Source organism: Anas platyrhynchos, chromosome 4, assembly GCF_047663525.1.
Source record: "Anas platyrhynchos isolate ZD024472 breed Pekin duck chromosome 4, IASCAAS_PekinDuck_T2T, whole genome shotgun sequence".
NCBI lineage: Eukaryota > Metazoa > Chordata > Aves > Anseriformes > Anatidae > Anas > Anas platyrhynchos.
This window is the reverse complement of record NC_092590.1, coordinates 55,429,788-55,455,962: the sequence shown is the minus strand read 5'-3', so window position 1 is coordinate 55,455,962 and position 26,175 is coordinate 55,429,788. Positions and strand designations below refer to the sequence as shown.

General features: G+C 44.4%; 1 protein-coding gene across 31 annotated transcripts in view; it reads right to left on the bottom strand.

Annotated features, from left to right (window-relative positions):
* The window catches only part of APBB2 (amyloid beta precursor protein binding family B member 2), a 159,324-nt gene that overhangs the window by 66,869 nt on the left and 66,280 nt on the right, over positions 1-26,175 (bottom strand). For 16 of the 31 annotated variants that reach the window (XM_072037660.1, XM_072037668.1, XM_072037659.1 and 13 more), the window contains one exon: positions 19,168-19,968. In XM_072037660.1, the coding sequence (XP_071893761.1) occupies positions 19,168-19,968 (801 nt within the window). Of the gene's footprint in view, positions 1-19,167; positions 19,969-23,609; positions 23,679-26,175 lie in introns of all 31 variants that reach the window. The other 15 variants (XM_072037674.1, XM_072037680.1, XM_072037682.1 and 12 more) reach the window with 1 other exon arrangement.

The following is a 26,175-nucleotide window of genomic DNA, read 5'->3' as shown; positions in this document are numbered from 1 at the left end:
TAATCCATTTTTTCAGTCTCTCACATCCCAGCAAATACATTGTACACGAAGGAATTTAAACTATAAAGGCTCATTTTAAAGTAAAAGATCTGCAGCAAAGTTCCAAAAATTGCAAACAATGGGACAGAGACAGGATCCAACAGCGTGCTGCCAACAGCGTGTTCAGGTAGCAATGGGAAACCACTACATAAAATCTGACGGCTTCCTTCATTGCTGGCGTGAAAGCATAAGGAAAGAGCAGGCTCATAATGTGATGTGTGTGTTGTAGATATTGTACTTCTGGGCACACAAGGAGAAGATGGGAAGGGGGAAAGAAAGGTTTTATTAAAAATGATAGAATGGATAGAAAGGCTTTATTAAAAATGAGGGGGGTAGGGTGGGGGAAAGCATTTCTTCCTCTTCAGAGCCTTTAGGATTTTGAAATAAAAAATGTTTTCCTTCTATCTCCTGGGCCTAAACAAAGAAAAAAACAACAAACAAAAACCACACTGATTTTTTCTTGAGAAGAGCCCACTGATTTCAACAGATTTGGCATTTGACCCTAAGAGGAGTGTATTCCCCCCTCTGCCTGCCCCATATTCACACTGAAGATCAAGAAAGGCATGAGAAGGGACAGGAAGACGAATTAATAAGTGAAGGCAAAAATAAACGAGCACCCTCCATTAAACAGCACAACAGAAAGAGCACTGACCCCGAATGTTTTTATCCCATTCATTTCCTGCAGCGGGCTCAGTGCACGAGGTCCAGCTGCCAGGGTGTGCCAACCAAACACACCCAGAAGCCAAATTTTCTCCTCACTCGGCATGCCTTACAGCACTGCTGATGGTACCACCCATCCTCGTAATTCAGAGCAGCGATGGGCAGCAGGTAGCCCTGCCGAGCATCACCACGAGAGGCACGAGTGTTATCTCAGAAATAAAGGCAGCAGAGCCGCAAGTCACCGGGACGGGTGATTATAAATCAAGCAAGCCTGCCGAATGTAGGAAGCCGAACGAGGAGGAGTGACAAACAGGCAGAAACCGGCCATTCGGTGTCACCTTTCCTCACAGATCAGCAGGCAGCTGGTTGGCATGACAACCCCATCCTCCTCCTCCTCCTCACGGGGGCTGCTGAGCCAGCCGCCTGCGTTTCGTTTCGGGAACTCAGAGGAGGGAGATCTCCAAACGGGTCCAGGAAACGGTGCTGAAGAGTGGTGTGGATGGGCATACCCCCACCCGGCACCATCCGTGCCAAAAGGAGCTGCCATTTTGGCCACCTGTGCTATAAGGCATTACCGGAAAAGGCTGATGACTTGCAAATCCTACAGAAGCTTGGGATGAAGCGCTCGTGCTGTTCTCTCTTAATAGTTTTTTTTAAAAGACGATGTGATCTTTGTCCTGCTATGTAAATAATGAGCTACTACAGGCACACAAGGCGTTCAAAGCAGAGATGACTAATCTGAGGGAAGAGAGAGGAAAGCAGATTAGTCAACATTCAGCGGTAAGAAAAAAAGCATTAAACCCACTTGTTTGCAGGACCTGCCTGGCACCTTCTCTCTTTCAACCACCAAAACCCAAGCTGTTGACATAGGAACCAAAGCAGCAGCACAATAACAGAAGAAAACCAAGGGCAAGTGACTTGAGGAGAGAAAAAGCTACACTTTCTCAAGAGGGATGGAGATAGGCTTGGGGAATTATTGCTCAGAAACAGTTTTCCTGTTTAACAGGAGCCCATGAAACCATGGGGCAAGAAAGCCCCAACCTACAGCATCAGAGGATGTGCGTGCTCAGCCTGTAGGATCATGGAAGGATCTGGGGAAGAAAGCTTTGGGGTCCTGGAGGTATCTGTTGATAGTGGCTCTGGATGAGTATCCAGAACAGTACTGCCTGTCCTGAGTAAAAGGGAGATTTCAGGGGCTCTGCGAGGTCTCTGCAGAGAGGGAACACAGCCTGAGGACCAGAGGTGAAGCTGAGAAACCAGCCCCTCTGCTTGTGCTTGCAGGAGTTGTTACTAACAGCAGGAGCAGGGAAAAGTGCCTCAGAGACACCACGAGGAAACGTCCACGTGCTCCCTCCAGGAAAATGGACCAAAATAGGTAAGAATGGGAGGACTAAACCATTTGTTAACAGGAAATAGCCAGCCACAAAACACGCGGAGTCTGGCAAATGTAAGAATTGAGACTTGGGGGTGCCCTGCAGGGCTGTTGTGACAGAATCTGTGGTCCAAGAAGAAGCAAGCCATGATCTGGGAAGGCTCACCCCACCTGCAGGAAGGAGGAGGAGGAGGTCAGAGTGATGGTGGCACAGCAAGAGCACTGGGAATCAAGTGGGATGAGGATGGAGCACCTCAGCAAAGGCTGATGAATCACTGCTTGAAGGTGCTGTAGTGGGTTGCAAAAACTTCTGCATCACTTGATTCATTGCTTTCCTTCACTTGTTAAACTGTCTTCATCCTGAGAGAGCAGCACACAAACGAACACCCTTTGTTCACCAGCTTCGTGCTTAAATGAGACACAGCCCTAAATAACACGTGAACAAAATGCTCCACTACCTCAGAAGATTTCTGCTTCTAAATTCCAAGTGAAATCAGAATAATCTGCTCCTGTTTTAGCGAGTTACCCATGCATGTAAACACACTTTGTATATGACCAGGGTGAGGGGCTTTCTTGCTTAGCTGAAGTGCTAGTTTTTTTCCACTAGGTGGCAAAAGCTTTTGCTTGAAAAAAATAACAATAGGTCAGCACACAACAGAGCCTACCTCTGGCTTGCTCCAAATCCATGGCGAGCGTGCATTGTGCTGTGCCTCGAGAGATTATAAGCAACTAAATTCATCCAGACCAATACCTTCTGCCTCAGCAGCAAACCTGTAAGTGTGGTTTCGTGACTTAGCTTGCAGGGCTACAACAATCTGGCAGCAGCAGTTTGCACCTGCTTTTCTGATTTTTGGCACCATATCTCTCCTTCCTATACCTTTCCCCACAAGAGTGCTGCATGTGCTCCTGTGTTCTGGGTTCATATCCCATTTAACCACTTGTCATTGTTTTAAAAGGGGGATTTGCCTGATCTAAAGACAAAAAAAACAACAGCCATGTGAGAGAAGGGACTGCAGGACTCAGGCAGCAGGGTCCCCACAGGCCCCGCCACCCCAGCAGGCTCCCTGCCCAGCACACCCCAGCACAGGGAGAGCAATTCATGCACGCAGCGCCCAGCCTCTCCCACCCCCAGAAAATTCATCTGTCTCAGCAACGGCAGCCAACTCTTTGGCAGAGAAAGCAGGGAAACATCAGCTTGGTGGCACCTCTGAATTTATGTGCTTCTCTGCTAAAATACAGAGCCTGACTCTGTCTGATCAATGTGAATCCATATGTTAGCGTGCAGCTGTTCAGAGAAGAAACCATTAACGATTAAGGGTCCCTTCCAACTCAGGATATTCTATGATTCTATGATTTAATTTTGGGCAACGAACAAGTATAATCCGGGATAAATTCAGGCTGTAAGTGCTGACACAAAGAGCAGTTTTACACCGATGCCTTTCTGACTGCGAGAGGGGAAGCAGGCGCTGTGCAGAGGGACTGTGCGTGCTGCAGGCAGGGCAGCAAGCTCAGACGCCACAATTTTACAGATTTGTTCCAGCTGAGGGTAAGGAGCCTCGAGTTTAAGTCTGGTGGCATTAGCACATCTCTTCAATCTGAATGACAGTAAGAGCACGGAAGAAGGGATCCGCCACAGTCAGCGCTTTTTTCCCATTAGAATACGAACTGCAGAGAATAAAAAATGGCCTAAGAAGTAAGGTGCCAGGCAACCGATCATTTTCTTAATGTAAAATACGAGGAAGCCTGCCGAATTCAGGGGGGAACAAGGTGCAGAGCCAAAGGCAGGACTGCACTTCTCTGGAGAACGTATTGAATAAACACACTGACAGCCTGAAATTTTAAAGAAGCTCTCATTAGCGGGTTTTGTGCCTATCATTGGCTAATTAAGAGCCAGTCAAGTTGGCCACTGGCGCAGACACAATTCAGCTTGGCTAAAACCGCCTTCCTTTGACGGCTTCATTCACAGCCCTGTGCAAATGCCTTCAAAAACCCTCTTTTTCTGAATTTAATGATTCAATGAAAACAGAACATAAAATTGAATTACAACCGTGTTACTCTCTGAAATTAAATGTTTCTCTTGAAGAAAAAAGTAAAACCTGCAAGAAGAGCCGTTTCCTTCCTCCGGCACAAGGTCTGCACATCCCTCAGTCAACGTGGGTGCGTGGCAAATCGCGGCGGTTGTTCTAGAGCACCACAAAGTGTTGTATGAATGAATTTATCTTCATAGCAGCAGAAAGTGAGCTCCACTTTAAACACAGTGAACAGAGGTATGAGGAGAGGTCTGAGATACACGAAATAGCTTGCCCAGAGCCATGCCCAGGCTTTGTATGCCCAGCTGGGCCGCTGAGCTCCACCACAACCTCTCTCTCACTGCCTCTCCTCAATGTGAAAGGGAGAAAAAATACCATGGAAAGGGCTCAAGGGTTGAGATAAGGACAGGTAGACCACTTAAAAATTCTCTGCTCCTTCACGGTCACTCTCGGCTCTGCTCCCCATGGGGTCCCTCTCATGGATGCCGTCCTTCCCCAGCTGAGCCTGAGGGGGCTGCCCACCGGCAGCAGCTCCTCAAGCACTGCTCCCACACAGCTCCGTCCCACAGGGTCCATCCCCCAGGAGCAAACTGTCCCAGCACGGGTCCCCCACAGGCGGCAGCTCCCCCCCAGACGTCCTGCTACTGCGTGGGCTCCTCTCCACGGGCTGCAGCTCCGGCCCGGGGCCTGCTCCTGCGGGGGCTCTCCATGGGCCGCAGCCTCCTCCAGTCCAGAGGGAAGCCTGCTGGTAGAGCAAACGGGGCTACCACAGCCTCGAGGTTTAAGTATTTCCCCTCTCTACATCATTATATGCTTTCCATTAAAACTTTATTCATAGCATCCAGGTATCTTTAGGCATTAAAGCAAACTCAGAGAGATAAATCATCTCTGAAAGCATCCACCCAGCACAAGCAAAGTCATTATTTGCATTCTTGTATCTATTTCACGTCACCCCAGCGCTATAATTTTGTATTTATTTTTCATAGGGATGGATTTATGGACATCATTGAAGCTAGATTCAGTAATCCAGATTTAGGGAGACAGAACTGGTATCAGAGAGATAACCACCACCAAGAATTAGAAGAAAATACAGAAAAATAACTTGTGTCACAGACCATCCTGGCAAGTCTAACAAGAAATGGTAGCCAGGAACAAAGCTAACACATCAGCTGGAGTCTTATGCTGGACAAGCACTTGAGAGAAAAAAAAAAAAAGGGTGAATTCTGCAGAATCACAACAGAATTTCACTTGCAATTTGCACCTCCTGTTTTCTTGTTCGACGCAAGGTTTATCATCAAAACTCACTTTGAAAAACTGAGGACAAACTCTCCTTAAAGCTGCATATGTCCAGAACGTAACAACCATCAAAAGTCTTCTCCATTGTGAACCCAGAGCTAGAATCTCCTACCTTGCAAGAATGTAAAAATGACAAGATCGAGTAAAAACAATACACAAAATATCTCCAGCGTACAACATACCACAAGCCATTGAGACCTATTAGCACTATGGAAAAAACGCAGCTAATTGTCACAAACCATGAAAGATCGAGATATGCACGGGGAATAGCGTGGTCCTTCCCCAGCTAAAAACATTATCTGATCTTTGGTGGATATGCTGTAATTTGTGGATGTGCCAAAGAGCTGCAGGGGCTCTAGGGAAAGCCATGGTTGTGTAGGATGAGAAGTTTTCCCCTTCTGGATTTGTACTTACCTGGTTGATATAGAAAAACAAAAGACTGCCAAAAGGCCCTCCAGGACTAGGACACGCATGGCTTCAAGAGCAGCTTTTCCAATATGCAGCCTTCAGTTTCCTGACCAGATGGATTTCCAGGTCCTGGTTTTTATTAATTTCTCAAAGTTCCTTTACTGTTACCCTTCTGTTCTGCTACTTAAACTGCTCACATGCAGTGACAGGCAGTCAGTTACCTTCTGCCACTTGCAAGGACCAAGGTCACTGACAAGCTCTCTGAAAAGAGCAGCGTGGCATTACGTTAGGAAGGATGAGCAAGACAAAACCCTTATGCCTGCACTTTTTATGTAGAGTGGCACTATCACGGGACTAGTGCGCACACTTCCACACAGCCCATTATAAAAACGGGCACAGCAGAATGGGAAAAGCCATAAAGAGATAAATATAAAACTGCTTCTGCAGGCAGAGCCACGGAGCGTGGTAGGAGCCCGGAGGGACGGTGGGAGGAGGGCAGGATGTCACAGGAATCTGTAAAGCCACGAATGGTGTGAAGAAGGCAAGGATGGAAAGGAAATGAACAGTCGCTGTTATTTACTGCTTCCTACAGCAGTAAAGCAGGGTGCACCTAACGAAATTACCAGAGAGCAATTTTATAAGAGAGGGAAGTACTTCTTCATGCACCACGTAATTAAATTGCGGGACTCCTGGTCACAGGATGTTGTGTATGCCAGAAATACAAATGAGATCAAAAATGATTAAATAAATTCATGTTAGAAAGGTCTATCAAGAACAATTAAAGAAGATAATGTGAATGGCATACCAAGTCTGAAAGCCCTACATCCACTGACTGCTAAAAGTGGAAAGGATATAACAGCGGGAGGACTGCATTAGATAGCCCTGTTTTTTCTTGCTTTTTATTTTTTTTTCTCATAAATTTGTGCTACTGACCCCGGTCAGAAGCAACCATGAAGAACTGAGTCTAAGGTCTGCCGGATACGGCTGTTCCTACAAGCTGATGTACCCAGTGAAGTACAGACCTGAACTGTAGCCCCTGTAACCTTCATATGTGAGCTCAAGCTTGGAGTCAGCAGAGGGTTTGCATTGGAAACAGTGGATTTAACAACAGGACTGAAAGATTTTGATAGCAGTAACCACAACAATTACACCGTGTCAGATTAAAAAGCCACATCTGATACGAGATTCTTCAAACTGCTTTATCATACCCAAGCTTCCTCTGAGGGGTATACATTCCCAGAAGGAAAATGCACCAAAAAATTGTTCTCATAAAGGTACACAATGACTTGATATGACAGCAGCAGTGCAGGAGTTGCGGGACTGAATATCATTATATCTACACATTTTTCACCTTCAATTTTCTATTAGCACATGTTTAAAAGGACAACGTTACTACATTAAATTGTACAGAGCCATTTAATGCATGGAAATGTCTTCACAAGCAAACACATTTACCTGGTTTCAATACCTTGATGAATATGGAAAGAGGAATGTATTAGAAACGCCATGAAGTACAGGCACTGTGAGTAGCTCTGATCTAGTGATTAGCGCAGAGCCCATTAGCCCATTGCTCTTGAGAGACACATTTAGGTGTTTTGTGGAGAGGGGGAGCTTAACCTCAACTATTTTCCTTTACCTGACTGCAATTAATGTCATTAGATGCTTAAACTACAAGCTTCTGCATAACACCATTATTATGGTTCAAGAGAGCTCTGTCAGTAAATGTTTATAGGCTTGTGTCCCATATTATTTGTATTCCACGAGAATTAAGAGATAGAAGGGAGAGATGACAGCAACATACTGCATGTGAGATGCTAGCTAGGAATTCACTGTTCCTGTACCAGTGTTCATTTCCCAGTGAATCCTGTCACCTTCTGCAAACAGCCTAGATAAAAGACCTCGGGCAGCACAACATGCAGCTCTAGCACAGCATCTGTAAAGCGATAAACCAAAAGAAAAATAACTGAAGTCAAAAGAACCTGATGTGGTGGCCTTTAAACTGACCCGTCTGCAACAGCTTTACCAGAAGGTACAGATTCTTCTGTCTTCCAAACACGGACCACCACCTTGTCCATCAGCAAGCCATAAAACACAAAAGCATGTCCCACAGAAGATCATTAGTCTATTACCAAGTGAAGTTCCAGATTTGTTCATCAGTGCAGAACTGAAGCTGCAAGGCTTTCAGAAACTTTACTTTTAAAACAATAAATAACAATAAACAGGAAAGAAATACTCCACTCATGAATGTAGGCTTACTTTCAATGCTTTGACAGATTTTATTTAATTTTATATTGTGTCTTGTGATGTTTGGTATTTAAGTCCCCAACTTCTGGAATTAAGATAAAATCTGAAGATAGCCCACGAAAAAGGACAAGTTTCACTAAAAACCCTAGAAACTTTCACGTTTACCAAAAAAATGAAAAAATGAATTTAGAATAAAATCTTAATCTAAAAGATAAACAATGACCTAAATTCAATTCTTGTTTTTGAAGACAAATACTTTTTAGACTACTGCTTGGGGCCTGGGTGTATTTATTTTAAGAGAAAAGTTACAGCTCTGCTTTCATGTTATTTTTAACTGGTTTCTTGGTGTAAATTGAAATAACCATTCTTATTCACCCGTACTAACAAACAGCCTTTATAAATGCAAGATACCAATAAGCATTCTTTTATAATTAAAGAGAGGATGTAAAATAATTGTACAGTTAATAAAAACTTTTAGATCAGTGGTAGATTTTCTTTTTCCTCCTTTTTTAAAATACCATCAAGTACTTATTATAGTGAAGTTACCAAAATTTGGGAGTAGTGGTTGGTCAAGCATGTAGATAGCATCTCTTTGTACTCCTGGCAGAGACACTTCAGAAACAACCCTCCCTTCTGCACCACTCTCGGGAAACCACCATTCTTTTGAGGCACAGCCCACACATCTATTTGGGATTGCTACAGCTGAAGCTTGTCACAGACTAGGAAGAGTCACTCCCAAGTTAGAAGCTCCGGAACAGACAGGCAGTTTTCCTCTGGGAAGCATTAAGCATGCTGAACCCCTGATTTCTGGATCAGCTCCTTGAAACTAGAACCACAGAAAGTGGACAGAAGTCACTGAAAGGAACAGAGAATGGGGCAACTTCCATGGCACTCTGCTCCCTGAGAAGCCTTCTTAAGAAACTGCACTTTCCCTGTGAAGCAATTTTAGAGTTGGATAATCTCAGGGTAGAGAAACTTCCGATAAAGTAATACACTCAGTATATTTAATGTAAAGAAGTCTGGTGTACAGTTAGGAAATTAGAGTTCCACTATGACATGGAATCAAGAGAAATACAGAAAAGACACTTGCTATTAATGATCCCACATTCATTTTGATCACTGTTAAAGGGACCTTTTTCTTAATGTATCCAGAATGCAATTTTACAAAGCCTGACACACCCATTTCAGAAAACAAAACAACATGGAACACTAAATCCACCCTACTCCCCCCCTCAAAAAAAACACCAAGTCACCAACGCTTCATGAAATAAAAAAGTCAAATAAAATTCTTGCTCTGTGCAAGTAAAAGCTTAGTCCTAAAATCTCTATTTTTCATACGTATTCTTCCTACTCGTTAGGTCTCTGTTAGCAAAGCGTTGGCTATGTTTGAGCACAATTAACCAAGGGAAATTTGTGTAGCCAGGAGACTAAAAAGTTCCTTAGTCAATCTGCTGAAAGGCTCCAGGGGCAAAAAAAAAATAACAAAAAAAAAAAAAGGAGCCTCATTATTCTGGTTTGGTTAGGCACGAAAGAAAACAAGGCAATTTAAGCTTAACAAGAAATATTATCTGAAAACCTGCTATGGCTACATAGTGTGACAAGTGATGTTGGCTTACCTACAAAAAAAGAATTGAATTTGAAATGATTTTTACAAACGCCAAAACAGATCACCACTTCTTATTGCTCGGTTTTGGAAGGAGCAAATACAGTTACATTATTTAATTACAATTCCACAAACGAAGACAAAAAAAGCTGTATACAGTAAGGTTTTGTGTGGACCAGCTTCCTGACCAAAGATCATTTTTCTGAGCCAGCCAAACTGATTGATTTAGGACTGGCAAAACTGGTGGTCACTAAAAACAGACAAAAAAAGTTTCCAAGATGTCAGTCAACACTCTTTGACAGATAGCTATCAAACAGTGTCTATAAACCAGCTCACCCTTGTAACCCCCAAAAGCTCACTCAGTATATCAAAAGTTGCTTTACCTTGAACTTCAGGGAACGACTGCAGGTACTGCTCTAGCCAGATTTCCCCCACGCACCCCTCCCTCAGCTGCATTAAATAAAGCAGTCCCAGGGGAGGCATTTGTGACACATGAAGGAGAAAATAAAAGTCCAATTCACAATGGATTTCCAACCTATGTAAAAACCTTCACGCTCTATGGATCACAAATCTAAAACATCACTTGTCAATTCACTCCTTTAAGTGACAAGCCAAGCATCCAGAAATGACACCTTTACAGTATTTACTCTGCACCATGCACGCTGCCTTTGTCAGATATCAGCTGATCTTCCACTGCTCCATTTTTATTAACAGATGAACTAACTGTATTCAACACCCAGAGCTAAGAGGCATTATAAACCAGAGTTTGGAAGAAGTAGAATAAAAAAGAAAGCGTTACTTACAGTTACCAGATGCTCCCATATAGTTCAACACGTACTGATCTGCTACCAGCATCCTTAAAGTTTGCTCTCTGCATGTCCCAACAGCTTCATATTCTCCTTCTGGGTTGTACCTCCAAATCAGTTTCCAGCTCAAATATGGGAAAACACACTGCTATGCTTAAACAGACACTTACTTAATTAGTCTAACGAGGAATGGTGCTTTGGGTGGGAGAAAGGACAAGCCACCCCTATTCCACTGACGGTAGATGTAACAGAGGAAACACCACATGTTGACCATATAAATGACTGCATTTTCTAGGAAGCCAAGAAAAACTGAGAGAGCTTGCTACAGAGGAATTGCAGCAGTGTGTGCATACAGTGTATTCTCTACTGAATTGATTCCAGCTTGCAAGACATTGATTTGATATATTTTCTGACTGACTCTGCTCAGGAGACAAGCTTTTGAAACAGTACTTTCAGCCCACAAGCCCCTGGATATCAATCACATCAAGATTTAATCAGCTCAACTTTGGACCAGAACAGCCCCTCACCCTGCAAATCAACCCCGGAAATATGCTTGTGGTGTTTTTCTCTTTTTTTTTTTCCCCCCTTTTTTTTTTTTCTTTTTTTTTCCTTTAGCTGCCTGTATAAACATGAAAAGGTTTAGAAAAACGTATGGCAAAGATCCACTCTTTGAGGACAAAATTCTTCTTAAGGCTGCTAACCTCTAACTCCCCGGAGGTGCATTGCAGCAATGGTAGAAATTGATTTAGTGAAAGGCTTCTATTAGCAGGAGCGGTGTTCTCATCACAAAGTCCCTCCCCTTGTTATAATCAATAATTTAAGCAAAGCCAAGAATCATGTCAGCCAAAATGACCAGGATAACTGACTTTCTCTTTCTTGCAGAGTAAAAGTAAAAATTAAATTAAGGCCTGAATGGGAATATATTCTAATTCAAAAGCTAATTTGGACAATTTGAGACATGCATTCTCTAATTGGCTTTCATTTTGAGATGGGAAGGAGGAAGGGCTCTTCTCTTCCTTACCAAAAACTTCTCAGGTTCAGGGAAAAGCCAAAATCTACTTCCTTCCCTTTTTAGAAGCTACAACCTTAGATTTAGAGTATTTTATCCTGTAGTGCTTGCTTACGCACAAACAAGAAATGCACCCTACAGTTTTACAACTGTTATTTGAGTATTATGACAGTGCCACTGTGCCCATGTCAGTTCATTGCAACGACCTCTGAGATAATAATGGAAGAAGGGCTTAATTTTTAAATTTAGCCCTGCAGAATCTGAATTGAAAAGCTATTAAAAAGAAAATAATTGGAAGAATTAGTTGAATTAATGTTAAATTATGACACTGTTTAGGAAAAAAAACAACAACAATTTAAGACAGTTTCTTGAACAGTTCTAAGACTGACTACTTGATATTAAGTTATAAATTAGTCCAGAATACCAAGTGATGTGCGTATATAATGCCTACATAACAAGTAGTGGTTAAAAACAACCCCTGTAGCATAATACTGTATAAAAACAGATTTAAGCTTCAAATGCCCCAGACACAGAGAGCAGACAGAAAAAACACACCCATGGGATCTGGAGCTGTTCTCCCCCTCAGCTTGAGGATTTCTCATCTTGGAAGTATCACGGATAGATCCACTGTGCAAAATGAAGGGCATGCTCTGCTGGCTTTAGAAATCCCGATCTCAGACCCTACAGGAAACCCATGTAATGTCATTACCCCGGGCTCTGTGGCATCCTGGTATTGGGCATTTATGGCCTAATGCTGAGCACCCAGGGACTCTACACATCTTGATATCAAGCAATTGAATTTTAATGGCAAATATACATGTTTTCATGGGACTGCTTAAAAAAGGCTTCACGTCCCTTAGGGCAGGGAGCAAACACCCACTCTCAAGCGAGGCCTGAGTTCAGAGCAAGTTCTGTGAGGCATGCCAAGGCCCACCACAAATCCTCTCCTGAATTCAATTTCAGTCACTGAAAGCTGAACGGTGTGAGAGGTATGCACATAAGGAACCAGTGCCCTGAGAGATTGGGGTCTGAATGAGCCATGAACTAGGGGAGATGAAGAGAGAGGCCTCCAGGTGTGGATACAGCAGGGCAGGAGCTCCCCCAGGTTAGGTCTGTGCTCCTCAGTGCACTTACATCTCCTTAGCACAGCCTGAACCCAGCCCTCAGCAAGGATTTCATTTTCTCTTAAAGGTACTTCAGGATTAAAAAAGACTTTCATCCAAAGCTCCTCTGGTTTTGCCTGCTGTGAGTTTTCACGACTTCTATAAGAAACTTTACTTTTCTGTAAGAAAGCGCGAGTTTAAGTAACTCCTGTAGGCCCAGCTTGAAGCACATGGAAAGCAACAGGACCAAAGCATTGGCTCTTCCTGACATCCCTCAGTGGAGTGACTGGGGCAGACTGCTGGGTTCTGTGAAATCCAGGAATAAAGCGGGATTAGATGCTTTTTGCCCAGGTTCATACAGGCATCAGCAGACAAGGTGGAAGAGAAGCAGGGCACAGTCTGGCAGCATCTCAAACTCAGCAAAACGGCCACGAATTCGTCCACTCATCCAAATGCCCTGGAGATCACTGAGAAAGAAACAGCAGCGCTGGAGGGACCTATTTCTAAGATTTCTCAAGTACCATGGATAAACCCATGATACAAATTCCTTCTGCTGCTTTATCATCATTCTTTGGCCATCCTCTTTATACCACCTTCTCTGTAGTTCCCAATACTCCTGCTGCCAGCTTCTGCTGCCTCCAGCTTCTCCCCAGTTCTCCTAGATCTTCACAGTTGCAGTAATTCTCCTTCTACCTCCCCCTCCAGCTGGTCACCTCCTCTCATCAGCCTCCAGGCCACCTTCCACCCCTTTCTACCTTCCTCCCCACCCCACAACTCCTTCTCCCCCACCCGAGTGCCAACACCATTCCTTTATCACACCTACTGCAGCTGAGGCACAGGAGCACCTCAGGTGGCAAACCAGGACCTGGCCTGCTCCAGAGTGCCAGGCCAGCACACACAACGCACCCAGCCCACCCATTTCTGCTGTCAGCTACTCTTAAATATTCGTTTTGCCTTAAGGAACAGTGGTCTGCAGGTTAAGAGCCTTTCCAAAGGTAGCTACGGGTCTTCCTTCCCTCCCCTGCAGATTTCAGCACCCACGTCAAAAGCATCAGTCAGGCGGACTGAAATTCGGTCTGGGTTTTATGCACCATTCAGAAGTGCTGAGGCAGAGGTTTGCTGGATCAATTTTGGTCTTAATAAGCTATTACTTTTACAGCTTTATGAACTGATTTTTTTTTTTTATAAAAGAAAAAAGAAAGACTGTTAGTCTGCTATTAGTGGTGAATTTTCTTCTCCACAGCCTCCTTCCTTAACATCCTTCTGAAAGGGCCATTAGGATCCTGACTTTTTCCTATTACCCCCTCTGAATTCCTTCCATTAGGTTGTTTTCCTTTCCCTTTTCCATGGTAATGCATCTGACTGAAACTGAACTCTTTTCCATAGTCTCAGATGAGAGAGACTTGTACACCCCTGAAACAGCAGAAGCTTGAAAAGCCTCCAGAAATCATTTGTCAAGTAAGAAACATGAAGCTACCCATCCATCACTCCTGGAACCCAAGTTTTCCCTACAGATGCTCAGAAGCCTCTTCTATACAATGAGCCCTGAGAGGCAAATCCAAATGTCCCTTGGCACCACAAAACAATGTAATTTACACAGTCAGGGAGAACTTTTGGATCTGAAGATCTTGCAAACCACGCTCTAGCTTCCACTCTGGTGGTAGTACAATGCCAGCATTCACTTTCCTACATCCTCTCACCACAACCTCCAGCTACATAGGCATTAATTACCCCACAGTCATGTATTTTACTGAGTGAAAATGCTGATTTTAAAACACTCACAACCATAGCACAGCACTTAAAGCAGTGCTCTGCTTTCATCCAGACCAGGAATTGTGTGCTTTACTACACCACCAAGTAAGACGTCCACAAAAAGACCAGCAGTGAACAAGAAATGATGCATCACAGGCAAAATAAGACAGCTTCTTAAACTCTATGGAGTGGTCAGAAGTTCAGGCAGAAAAAATATAAATATCAAAATTAATGAAGCTATGTCAGCTAGGATAGGTCAGTATTTGACATTATTTTGGGCAAAGCACTGAGCTGGCACGGTGATGTGTTGGTAGCCAATGCACGGCCACTAGAAGACAACTGTCAGCTCAATGTCCCCTGGCCCCGGAGCACTCAGAGATGTCACGCTGCAGAGAGCTGTGTTTGCAAAGAACATGACACAAACATCCCCGACCCCACAGGCACCATGTCGCAGAGGTTACCAGGGAGCAATGTTTAAAGCAAAGCCAGGCCCAGGAAAGGAACAAATTTCTTTTCTGCGCTGCAGGGTAGATGTTGCAGGCTCTATCCAGCTGGTTAATACGCTCTGTGAGTGCTATCTGATGCGTGTCTTGCTTAGCCTGCAGTCGCTCCTCCACAGCTCAAGCCCTCGTTTCTGCCTCCGTGCTCACCTGGGACACCGCCAGGCACCTCGGGGACAGGAGGCAGGCAGCTGGATCAAGCCTCCCTGGGGAGGGAAATCAATGGCTCTGACAAAACAAAGAACCTTTCTTTATCTGTTTGGTAAACAGCAAGGATGAAACTACAGCTGTGACTACACAACGTGTCCTGTATAGCCCCAAATCCCCGGTGCTGGTAACAGTTTGGGAGAGGATGCTCATCGCTGCTGTGTAAAACATCTGTTCTCCGATTCCTGAATTTATGCACGTTGATTCAATTTATATACCTATTTTTATGAAGTGTCCAAATCCAAAAGTGTCCTGATCACCCCTCTTCACCTTGAAAACATCGTGTTTCAAGTCAGAGCACTTCTCTGAGAACAGAAGCTGAGGATTTAAGAACCCCAGGAAGGCTGCCCCGGCTGCCCCTGGGCAGCTCCGGGTAACCGACAACCGCAGCGGGTGCCAAAGAGGCACCTCTCGAGTTCAATTTTCTACCAACTTCCATTTATTTTATGGCCTCCCACCAGTAGGCCCTGAATGCTGATCATTATTGTGGACGTTGTACAAATAACCACAGAGCCCTCCTGAAAGTCAGTGAAAATGGGGTGTTTACTTGGAATCCTATAACTGTTAGGTGACAGTATATTCTGTCCCCGGCTTTACAGGACCTGGGTTTAGCCCAAGTGTAATTGACTGGATTTCTACCACCATAAATCTTTTTCCACACTCAGGAGCAGAGAAAACATGTTCTGTAGTAAATAACATACTTGTTGTCTGTATCAGATAGGTACTGCAAAGGAAAACGGGCGCTTTTAAAGGACATTCATTTTAATTTTGTCAAAGACGCTGGTTAAAATCAGGGGCAGGACTGACCATTGGTATAAATCTTTCTGACTAGTTCATGATTTGCTGCAATTTTTATTGTATTAGGGGGCTATTCCAGCCAGACACACTATTACTTCAGCATAGCAGGCTCTATTTACAAGATTCAAACTCCCAATCCCCAAGGGCCAGTCTCATTGCTGTCATTTCTGCACGGGGCTGAACTTGTTTGTTTGTAACCAGCTATTAAGCTGCCATCCTGCATTTGCTGGGAGAGCAGCAGCAGGCAGGCGTTCGGCGCACGGCACTCACATCCAGCAGCAGCGCTGCCCGAAAGGAGGAAAATTGCACTTTTGACTCCCCTTTGATTGATATTTTCATCCGGGGAGAAACAGCACACTGCGTGAGCCAAGGGCTGAGAAGCTGGTGAGCAGGGGGAGGCTGTTGTCACTGCTCAGCTGCAGAAAAAAATAAAAATAAAATAAAGCTGTAGCTGTACAGACCCCAGGGGCCTTCCTCCTCATGGATCAGGGGTTCTTAGTCTCCTTCCCCGTTTTCAGGAAGGTTCAAATGATGATGAAACAGGAAGCAAAATTAAATTCCAGTACTTTTCTTGGGTTTTGGGCAAACAGAAATCATTTCTTCCCCCACTGAGGGGGCTGAGGGCAGCAGGGGAAAGCTCGCCTGCTCGGGGCGGGCCACCTGCAGTGCTGGGAGTGAATCAGCTCTGGGAAAGGCTGCATGAAACCCATTCGGGCTTGACTCTTGCTAAGCACCTCTAGCAAAGTATTGGTTTGCTGTCCACAGCTCTTCCCTGCTTCTCAAATCAGCCTGGACACTTTCTTTTTTGAAGCACTGAATCTCAGTAAGACGGTCAGAAAACTGTAAAACCTCATAAAAACCTCTGGCGGCTGAAGTCAGTGCTCTTCTTGTCCAGCTGTGGATACAGAGAACTTCTTTGGAAGAGAAAGGAGGCATCCTCAAGGCACAACCTAACAGCGTACCGTACTGTGCTTGTGGTGTTCGGCGCCCCTGTCATTAATTGGCTCCATTACATTTGTTTAACAATATTACTAATTAACTGCATTAATGTCTGTTTAATATCCAGCCAGTTGTTGACCAGAAGTTGTTTTGCTTCCTGAACTTGGGCGGTGTTATGTTTGCCTCCTGACTCAGAAAAAGAGGCCAGTCTCCTGAAAACACCTCACGAGATCACAAAGACGAGCCTCCTGCCTGAAAGACAGCTCAGGAGGACGTTGTCTAAGCCGTGATGCATCCCCAGCGCACGCAGTTAAACTTGAGAGTAAATTCTTCAGGGTTGTTGAATTCCGTACCTCCGAAAACAAGGAAAAGGAAATAAACCACGAAAACCCCCAAACATTCAGTTAACCAAGATAGGGAAGAGTTGTGTGAGAGAGATGAGAAGGCCAAAACGATCCAACAGACCTGAAAGCAGCCTATTGCAATTTTCAACCACGTACTGCAAAGTACCCGGTATCTCTGGCTTGGACATTAATAATTCTTCAGGCATCTGCTCTCACTATTTAATGGATTAACTGTTCTTGAAACTGCATCTTTTTTCCCTTCCCAGAAGCCATATAACTAAAACTGTCTGCTTTTGCAGATTTTTCTCCTGGATGCCCTTCTCCCTTTGGTCGCTGCCGTTAATTGCTGAGGCACGAGCACAAGGGTTGGAGGACCACATGCAGCGCACTCCTCCTGCTCAGGTGCAGGGGCAGAGAGGAGCCCTGGTGGTCCCCATCTTATCAAGCATTAGCAATGCTGCCAGCCCCTAAACATAACCCAGAAAATCCTCTTTGCTGAGTGCTGAAAGAGCCCAGACATCACACAGGGGCAATACACAGCTTGGAAGAAAAAAATTAAACACGTTAATTAACAGAAAGAGAGACAAAACTTACACCAGCTCATCCTGGGTGACCCTAATTTAATTAAGTTACTTGGAATTATTCTCATTTAGTTTTCACTGCATGTAAATCTTCTACCCACATTTCTGCCCCCAAGCCTGCAGCAAGCACAAAGGCAGAGCTGACACACTCGGCATTGTTATCTAAAAACCTCCTATTGATGTTTTCTCCAGCAAATGCCATCAGTGCTGCCACACACCTTGAATTCACATTATTGCTCAGGACACACAGGCAGCAATCTCAGTCAACTGAAAACAAATTTCACTTTGCACACAAAGAGATGACTGCACAGAATTTCTCTGAACAGCAAAAGGTTTGTTACGCGTCAGAAAAGATCAGAGGATCCAGTGTGTGTCACGTAGTGGGTGGGGACTTCTTGCTGCGCGTAGAAAAAAACACGCTAAGAAAAAATCAAACTAACTGTTTGTTGTAATCACACACAACAACTGAGACTGCCACAAATGCTACCAACACGTAATGAAGCTGTGAACCTGGATCATTGCCATCTCCACACAGTACAAAACCCCTATACTGTAATAAATGAAGTCACTTAAAATACAAACAACATGCGACATTTGTTTAGCCACACATCACCTTGAGACTTGCACTGCCTGCCCTCATTTTGACAGTCATATCTTTTTTTTTCTATATCCAAGTCTATCTACGAAGTCCATGAACCAGAATAAATGAGATCTCTGCTGTTTAAAAATAATACAGACGTGTTGTAAATCACAACAAAGCCCGTGCAGAAGTCACCATTACTGCTCAAATAATTAATGAGCCCAGGCTTTCAAAAAATGACACGCCACGATTTCAGCTTCTGAATTACTGCATGGAGCTGCTGCATAAAAAAATCAAACACATTAGTTAAATGACCCAAGTTAAATGGGTCTTGAAAAGTATATAAAAGTATATCAAGTGACTGGGAGTGGAGTGGGGATGCTCACAGAGTCAAAATACAAAACTAAAATCTCTGCGCCTGGAAATCCTTGCTCGAAAGCAACAGCTCTTACTCAGAACCGTTTCTGCTTTGCCATCTGTAGGCAAATATAAGGCAATGATGCCTATTAATTACCAGGCACCTCCAGACAGGTACATCTCATAACAACTACCCACCAAGCAGTGAAGCAATCACAAACTAGCACTGGTGAGCTCACCTATTAGTGATGGTGTTGCGGCAGTTTGGAATTACTGCGAAAATTAAGGCCTCTTGATTTTTAGGGCCCTGAGTACAGCAGCTGACAGCGCCCTTCCTAAAGGGAAAGGCAAGCCACTAGGACCAAACAGGAGGCTGCCACGCATTCCCTAAAGGATGGAGAGCTGTATGGTGGTCCAAATTTGTGTTTCAACCACTTCCCCACTAAAAGCAATGCTGAGTCACCCCACTCCTTCCAGCCACCAGCTGAGAAGACTCAGCAACACGTTCCCAAAACTACAAGCAGCTTTTGCTCGCCTACCTGTCTCGTCGGGTGAGCTCGGTGAAGCGCTGTCCTGGGACAGCGTGGTCCAGCTGGAGTCCTCGTCGCTCGGAGCCAGGTTTTGAATCCTGTGGAGCGCACAGTCCGTTTTGGCCCCCGTTTTCGGGTGGTCTTTCTTAGTCTCAGGGCTCGAAGACACCGTGGCAGTTTGGCCATCCTCTGGGCTTGACTGCTTGTTTTGCTTCCGGGGCAGGGCCTCCCCATTGACAATAATGGTAGAAGCCTGGCTGTTGCTTTGGGCAGATTTATCCTCCATCGCCACAAAGCTCTGCTCTAGCTCTCTAGTGGACGTCTCCAGGTCTGCATAGTAATTCAGGAAGCTCTTGGTCCTCCTGGGCTGCATGGGTAATATTTCACAGCTGGAGGAATCCTGCGGGGCTGGCTCTTTACCTTCAAACTTCTCAGAAGTTACGTTCATGCCTGCCGTGGTAGTGAGGTTTCTGTTGGGATCCTGCTGTCCCTGCTCCGCCGCTTTCCTCAGCTGGTTTTCTCCGTTCTTCACCAGCTTTATATTGGCAGAGCTGCTCCCCAGAAGGGGCTGTGCTGCAGGGTCGGAAAGGCCCATGGCCGTCTGAATGTTCGTCAGGGCGTATTTCTTCCTGCATTTGGGGGGAGTGCTGTTCCTGGCCTCGGCGTGCCTGATCTCCGCGTTCAGCAGCTCGTTGTGAGAGGAGCGCAGGTGGAGGGTGGTCGGCGGGGTGGCGGGGTTATTGCGATTCACGGCATCCGGCGTGCTGCTGCTTGCCATAAACACCGCCAGTGCGTCCACACCGGAATCGACTGCAAGAGTAAAAAAAGAGCAGCCATGAAACACATTCGTTATGTAGTATTTTGCCAGGGCTTCTGGTGAAGGGACGCGGAACTTTACGTACTTGCTTTACGGTAGGAAAATGACCACAACCTAAGCGGGTAAGAGAATAGACAAAAGCTTAGCTTATTTAATAAGGAAAAACAGAGGCAGAAAACCAGGGAGAGATCAGGACTGTGAAGCTGAGAAATGAGCAGAAAGCTTGACCCTATATAATGGATGCAGCTTTTTCATATCGGAGTTTCCGCGGCCCAAGGGGACTGCAGGGGACAGGAGAGGAGCCCGTGGCAAACACCTTGGAGTCCAAACACTGCCCAGGTTGTCGTTTTATTTTAGTATTGCACCTCTACCACCTCAGAGGAGGAAGAGGGTAAGAACCCCGTTATTCTGCTTCCTAGTGATAAGCCATATTTGAGAAATTTGTGAACAGACTGCAGGCAGATGTTGCTCCTTTCCCACTTACTGCTAACTGTCAGCCTGGCTGGCCAGCCTGCTCCTGCCTCTTAACTTTATTTTCTTTTTGTGGGAAGGAGCGATGAGGGTCAGAAAGCAGAGAGGAGAGACAGGGAAGACAAAAAGAGGAGGAAGCAACCTGGATGTTTTGCTAGACACAGCACTGTGTTACACAAAACTGTACTCGATTTCTGGGAGGGGGGGAGATGGTTATCAAAAATCACTCGATAATGTCCTACTCTAGTTCAATCCACTTAAAAGAAGACTACTCCAGAGATGAGGACGGGTCACTATTTCTACAGCTCACAAACTTCAAGCTTAAGGATGTGACATACATCCTAAGACTACACGTCACAGTTAAATAAAACCAGTCTTCTCCTTGTGGACAAGTTTCTGATTTTAATTAGCTGGGGTACAGCTCACACTGAAAAATTCAAAGTTTCTTGAGGGAACACATTTTTAGACTATGAAGAAATGGTTTTTAAGAAATATCACATGTTCCTCTGCTGCCTGTTCACAGCTCCCACTAATCTGCACAAACACTCCCTGAGCACCTCAACCTGCACACTGCAGTGCTCACGGTGCTTTGACACCTGGCAACCACAGAAGAGGCCAATTAATAAATGACTCCCACCTGGCACAGCACGAAACACCGTTTCTGTTGGTACCAACTCCCAGCTATCACTGACTGCTCACACTGCACCTGGGAACATGTTTGGGGCTTCCCCAGGAATGAGAAGCTCTAAGCTGAGCTAGCTGATGAGGGAGACTTCCAGCCAAGCTGTGCTGCATCCTTGTGTGTTTGATATCGGATGGAATGGACTGCTGGATAGATTTACAAGAGGTTAAACATATGGGTTTTAAACAAATATCTATGTAAACACAGTGAAAAGGAGCACTTCACAGCGTTAATAACCAAAGGCACAGTCACTCATATTCCCTGCTCTTTCATGGGCTTGCTCCCATGTGCTCCCATGTGCTCCCAACCATCACTCCACTCCATTTAAAACCAAGCAGACCATATTTAATCTTTGTTCTTTGAATCACTCACCTAGAAAAACTTCTAAAGCTTGTTCAAAACAGAATTTAAACTAAGTTTTACAAGTTCACATTTCTGGTATTTCCTCAAATACCTCTCTGTCAGTCTAGACCAACTGCAAGTTCTTCAGAGATGGACCATCCGTGCACACTGTGCACCAGCCTGTGTCACTTCACCTAACAGTTAACAAACACCCTATGGACAATTCCAGTTTTAGTCATGGAAGACTTCTAAAACACAATCATCGTATAATTTAAAGCAAGTTTTAAAGCGTACGTCCCATAAATACAAAATAAATGTTGCTTCCTGAATCTTGCCTAAAAACAATGAAGTCCAGCGCAAGCAAGGTCACATCTGATCCAACTTAATTTTACCAAAGCACATTTTAATCTAAAAAACATTAAAAAAACCTGTTTATAGACTGATGCTTTGTGTTTTTTTCTGAATCAGTTCAAGTCTGACAATTTGGAAGTTGGATATAAAAATAAATGTACAGGGCAGAGTAAGTTTCATCCATTGCCTGACCCTTGCAGTTTGTGGAACTGCACGATATCTGCGGATTTCACCAGATTAAGTTTTCCTTTACATTTCAGGAAATTAAAAGAAGCATTTATTTTTTCATCAATAAATACAACTGCCACAATCTGAAACAAGACCAAAAGTTATTCTTGTCCTTTGTCGAGTTGCTGCATTACCATGTTTGCCACTATTTTCTACCACTGAATAAATTTCTTTAAAAAAAAAATAATAATCCTCCCTGATAAAGCTTAAGTATCTGCCTGCTGGATTATCTTCAGCCAACATCCTGCAGCTGGAAGTTCACATATCAGAAATACTGTAAGAATAAGCCCGGAGAGACACAGAAACAAGATGCACTATCTTCTGCTAATCTACTTAATGAAGCTGCCCAGTTGATTTATGACAAACACTGGCACGTGGACCGATGACTGAAGCAAAGCCTTCAGAGGCTCCACGTGATGCCTTGGCCACCACCGAGCAATGCTGATAAGCTGGGTACCGAATTGGGCTGCTCGTAGTGTGATCGTATGCAGAAAAATGTCAGTGTGAACCTTTTGTTGGGTACCACCTCCCCTCCCGAGCTTGTGCAAACAAGCAGGACTGGGAGGTGCGTACAGAGGAGCACCCTGCTCTCCTGCTGGCTGTCACCTCGCGAGCCAGGCCAGGCTCTGCAAGAGGCACAGCCAGCACCGTCCTCTCTCAGTCAGGAATAAAGCTGGGAAGAAGAGAAGCGACAAGAGAGGTGAAAAAAAAGAAGAAAAATGGCAAAGGAGAGGTTTTGGATTTCAAGGTCAGAAGTTGCTACCAACCCAGGATTAAGTGAAGGGCTGGAAAAATATTTGAATGCAAGGAAATGCTTAAATACACAAAAGAAAGCCTAAACTGCTTGCACAACAGAACAGCATAAGGAAAAAGGAAGGTAGCCTGTCCCACCTCCTTTATACAGGAGACCACAATGCTCAAAACACATCTTTATTCCCAAAAGAAGCCCATCCCAGCTATTCCCAAAGGAAGCCCATCCCAGACATCAGCAAAATGCAGGTGTTTTAAGACAGCACTGAAAGTAGGCAGAGGATCTGTCGTAGCAATTCATTAATGATTCTAGCTTGCTTACTATTAAAAAGCAATCAGTCTCAGCTGCATAAGTCTGCTATACACACACACAGCTATAGATAGATTAATACACTTTCACCAGCATAACATGCTGAACAGGAAAAAGCCCCGGTTTTCTAAGCATCATAATAATATAAATAACACTATTACTTGAATGGCTTTTATTGATGTTTCTCAATCATGTCATAAACCCAACAGAGCTGGGAGGAGGAGAGAGAAAATGTCATTACAAACAGAAATAACGTTAGTGCATGACTGATTTAGCTTTAACTGAAATAAGAGTTTTTTGCATCATGTAATCTATAGGAATAGGTTTTAAAAAGCTGAATAGAATTTATTCAAAAAGGCAGTGTTAAAAAGAAATGAAAATCCTTGCTCTTTTTCATTTTTTAAGTGCAGAATGAAAGCGAAAAATGGGCCTGGGAAGAAGAAGAAAAAATAGAAGGTTTCATATATTTGCATAGCAGAATCTTTTAAAGGGCATCTGACCTTGAAGTACTTCTGACATGGCTCACGGGGCGTCAGCAATGCATCAGGAAATAGATTATAATTTGAAATCTGAAAAGAGGGATCACGTAAGAATTAAAACCAAAGGAAAACACAAAATTAAATATTTAAGTATTCTAAACAAACCCTGATAATATAACAGTGATGATCTACTGAGCTTTCAAAGCTATCTGACAATCAAAGTGTGGTAGTCACTGGTCTACAACTAATGAGAACAAGTAATTAAAACTAACACAGACATCATTTTCTTAATGTATGGTTTATTAAGAGCAGAAGTTCAACAATATTCTACAGTTTTATACAACATACTGCAGCAAAAACATCAGGAGGTTAGCAAATCTGTTTTTGTCACCCCCCCCACCCCCCCTCCCCAATTACTCTCCTATAGCTTACTCATGAAACTACACCAGCACTGGTAAAATAAACCCAGCAGTAAGGCATATTCACATGAACAATTTGCAGAATGACATCCAGCATATCAAACTAGTAAATGCAGTCTGCAGAGCAGATCCGACCAGAGGGAATCACTAAAAGCAAACTAGGCAGCTGCCTCCTGTACAGGTCCCTCTTATAGCCATCTCTTTGGAGCTAAGCCACTTTTGCTGTAGTCTCTGGTTTGGATGCAAGCAATGCATACGCTGGAAGCCAAGGCATTTCTGTCTGCCTATGAGTAGTGCTGCTGTCGTGTCGAGGGAACATAGAAAAGAAATAATACAAACCTTTCATAAAGTAGATTTCCCTTCTGCAAGGCTCTCTGCTGAAGACAAGATGTTTAATGACCAAATCAAGCTGTGGGGCTACGCCCACAGGTCCTACAGACTTCACCTCATTGAAGCCTAAGCAGGTGGAGAGAATGGTTCCAGCTTGGCACTAGCTAATCCCCCAGCTTCAAAGGGTAAATGGCCATATTAAAACATTAATTCACAATTAAGTATCCTAGCACCATCTTCTCACATCTCCATTTTTCTTCCATTAGAACCAGCTAAATGGTAATAAACAGATTTCAGCTGAAAACCTCCTAATGAAGTCTGGGCTTACATTAACCCAGCTGAAATCAGAATGGAGACTAAAAGACTCAAATCAAGTGCTCCTTTTAGCCCACGTACCAACACAAATTCAAGGGGATATAAAATATTTTCAGAAGGGAAAAGGAGAGGGAAAAACACTTGGATGAAGTGCTGTGGTAAATGGCAGCAACAAAGGGTGTTCCTACAGCCAGTGGCTTTCTCCCCACGGCTCCCTCCAGCAGTGACATCTCTGCTGGACCAAGCCTGGAGGGAAAAAGCTCAGCAAAGTCAGCAAAGCAAGCTAAGCCCTAGACTCTGAAAGGGCACAGAGCAGTTTGGGGATCACAAGAGCAGGAAAGGAGCAGGGTTGCAAGCAGTTTGCACGTGTGCCCTCACACTTGTCTGCAGACTCCTCCACACAAACCTCTGAGCTGCTGAGGATCAGAGGGATCTCTTGAGGCCACTTAGTCAAGCTCAAGCACAGCATCATCACTGCTTTCTCCACCCACCCTGGCACCTCTCATACCACAACAAAATCACCTCCCCGACCTGCTTGCGAATGCAGCTTCTCCCATTTCCAGCCCCTTCTGCTCACGTAGCCCCACTGAAACCACCACCCAGCGACCAGCTTCCCCTCCTGGCTCCCGCTTCCCCGAGCGGCCGCCCGCCAGCCTCTGCTGCCACAAAATCACATTTCTCCCTTCAGAGCTAACCACGCTGCCAAGTGCCTGCACCAGCCCAGCAGCAGGGTTGTGTTCTCCTGATGCGCTTATTAATGGAAATCCATAATGTTGATCTGCCTTTCGATGAGGTTTTTAAGGAAAAGACAACGTAAGGTCCTGCAAGGAGTTCTGGCGCTTTGGCAGAGCACACCCACTCGTTTGCCATTTTTTCCTTCCTCCTTCCCATCCTTCCAGTCCAATTCCTCACTGAGCAAGAAGCGAGGTACAAAATATCTCACAAAACAGATTCTAGCTGCTATAAAGGGAAAAATAATCAAGAAATATGCTAAATGTACTGCTTCTTTCCTTATAATGTTATTAAGCTTGATGCACGTAAGTGAGCGGTAGAGATTTGGCCGTGACAAACGCCGTGCTGCCGACCACCCCAGCTCATCTCACACTGCTCAGTGTCCTGCAGCCAAGTGACCCCAGGAAACAAGGAGCAGCGCTGCCATTTCCAGAAGGCGTCACCATGACACGCCATCGGGACTAAGCCAGCATTTACTAAGGGGAAAAACAAGGTACCAAGTCTTCTCCAAATTCGATTTTCTTCCCTTAATCAGATTTTCACCCCTATGCAGAATGGAAAAGTCTGGCAGGCAAAACCGGGGTTGTCACGGCAAGGAGACGGAACGTGTTTTATCTTTTGGCTACTGGAAAGCAAAGATATTAAGACCTTCTGCCATCTGATCCACGCATTTTCAGACATTTATTAACTGAACTTCAGCCTTTTTTTTATCCTATTGTGTAAATTAAGCTCCTGAGCCTTAGGCTCTTTTATTTATTTTATTATTACAGGTATTAACCACTCAATCTCTG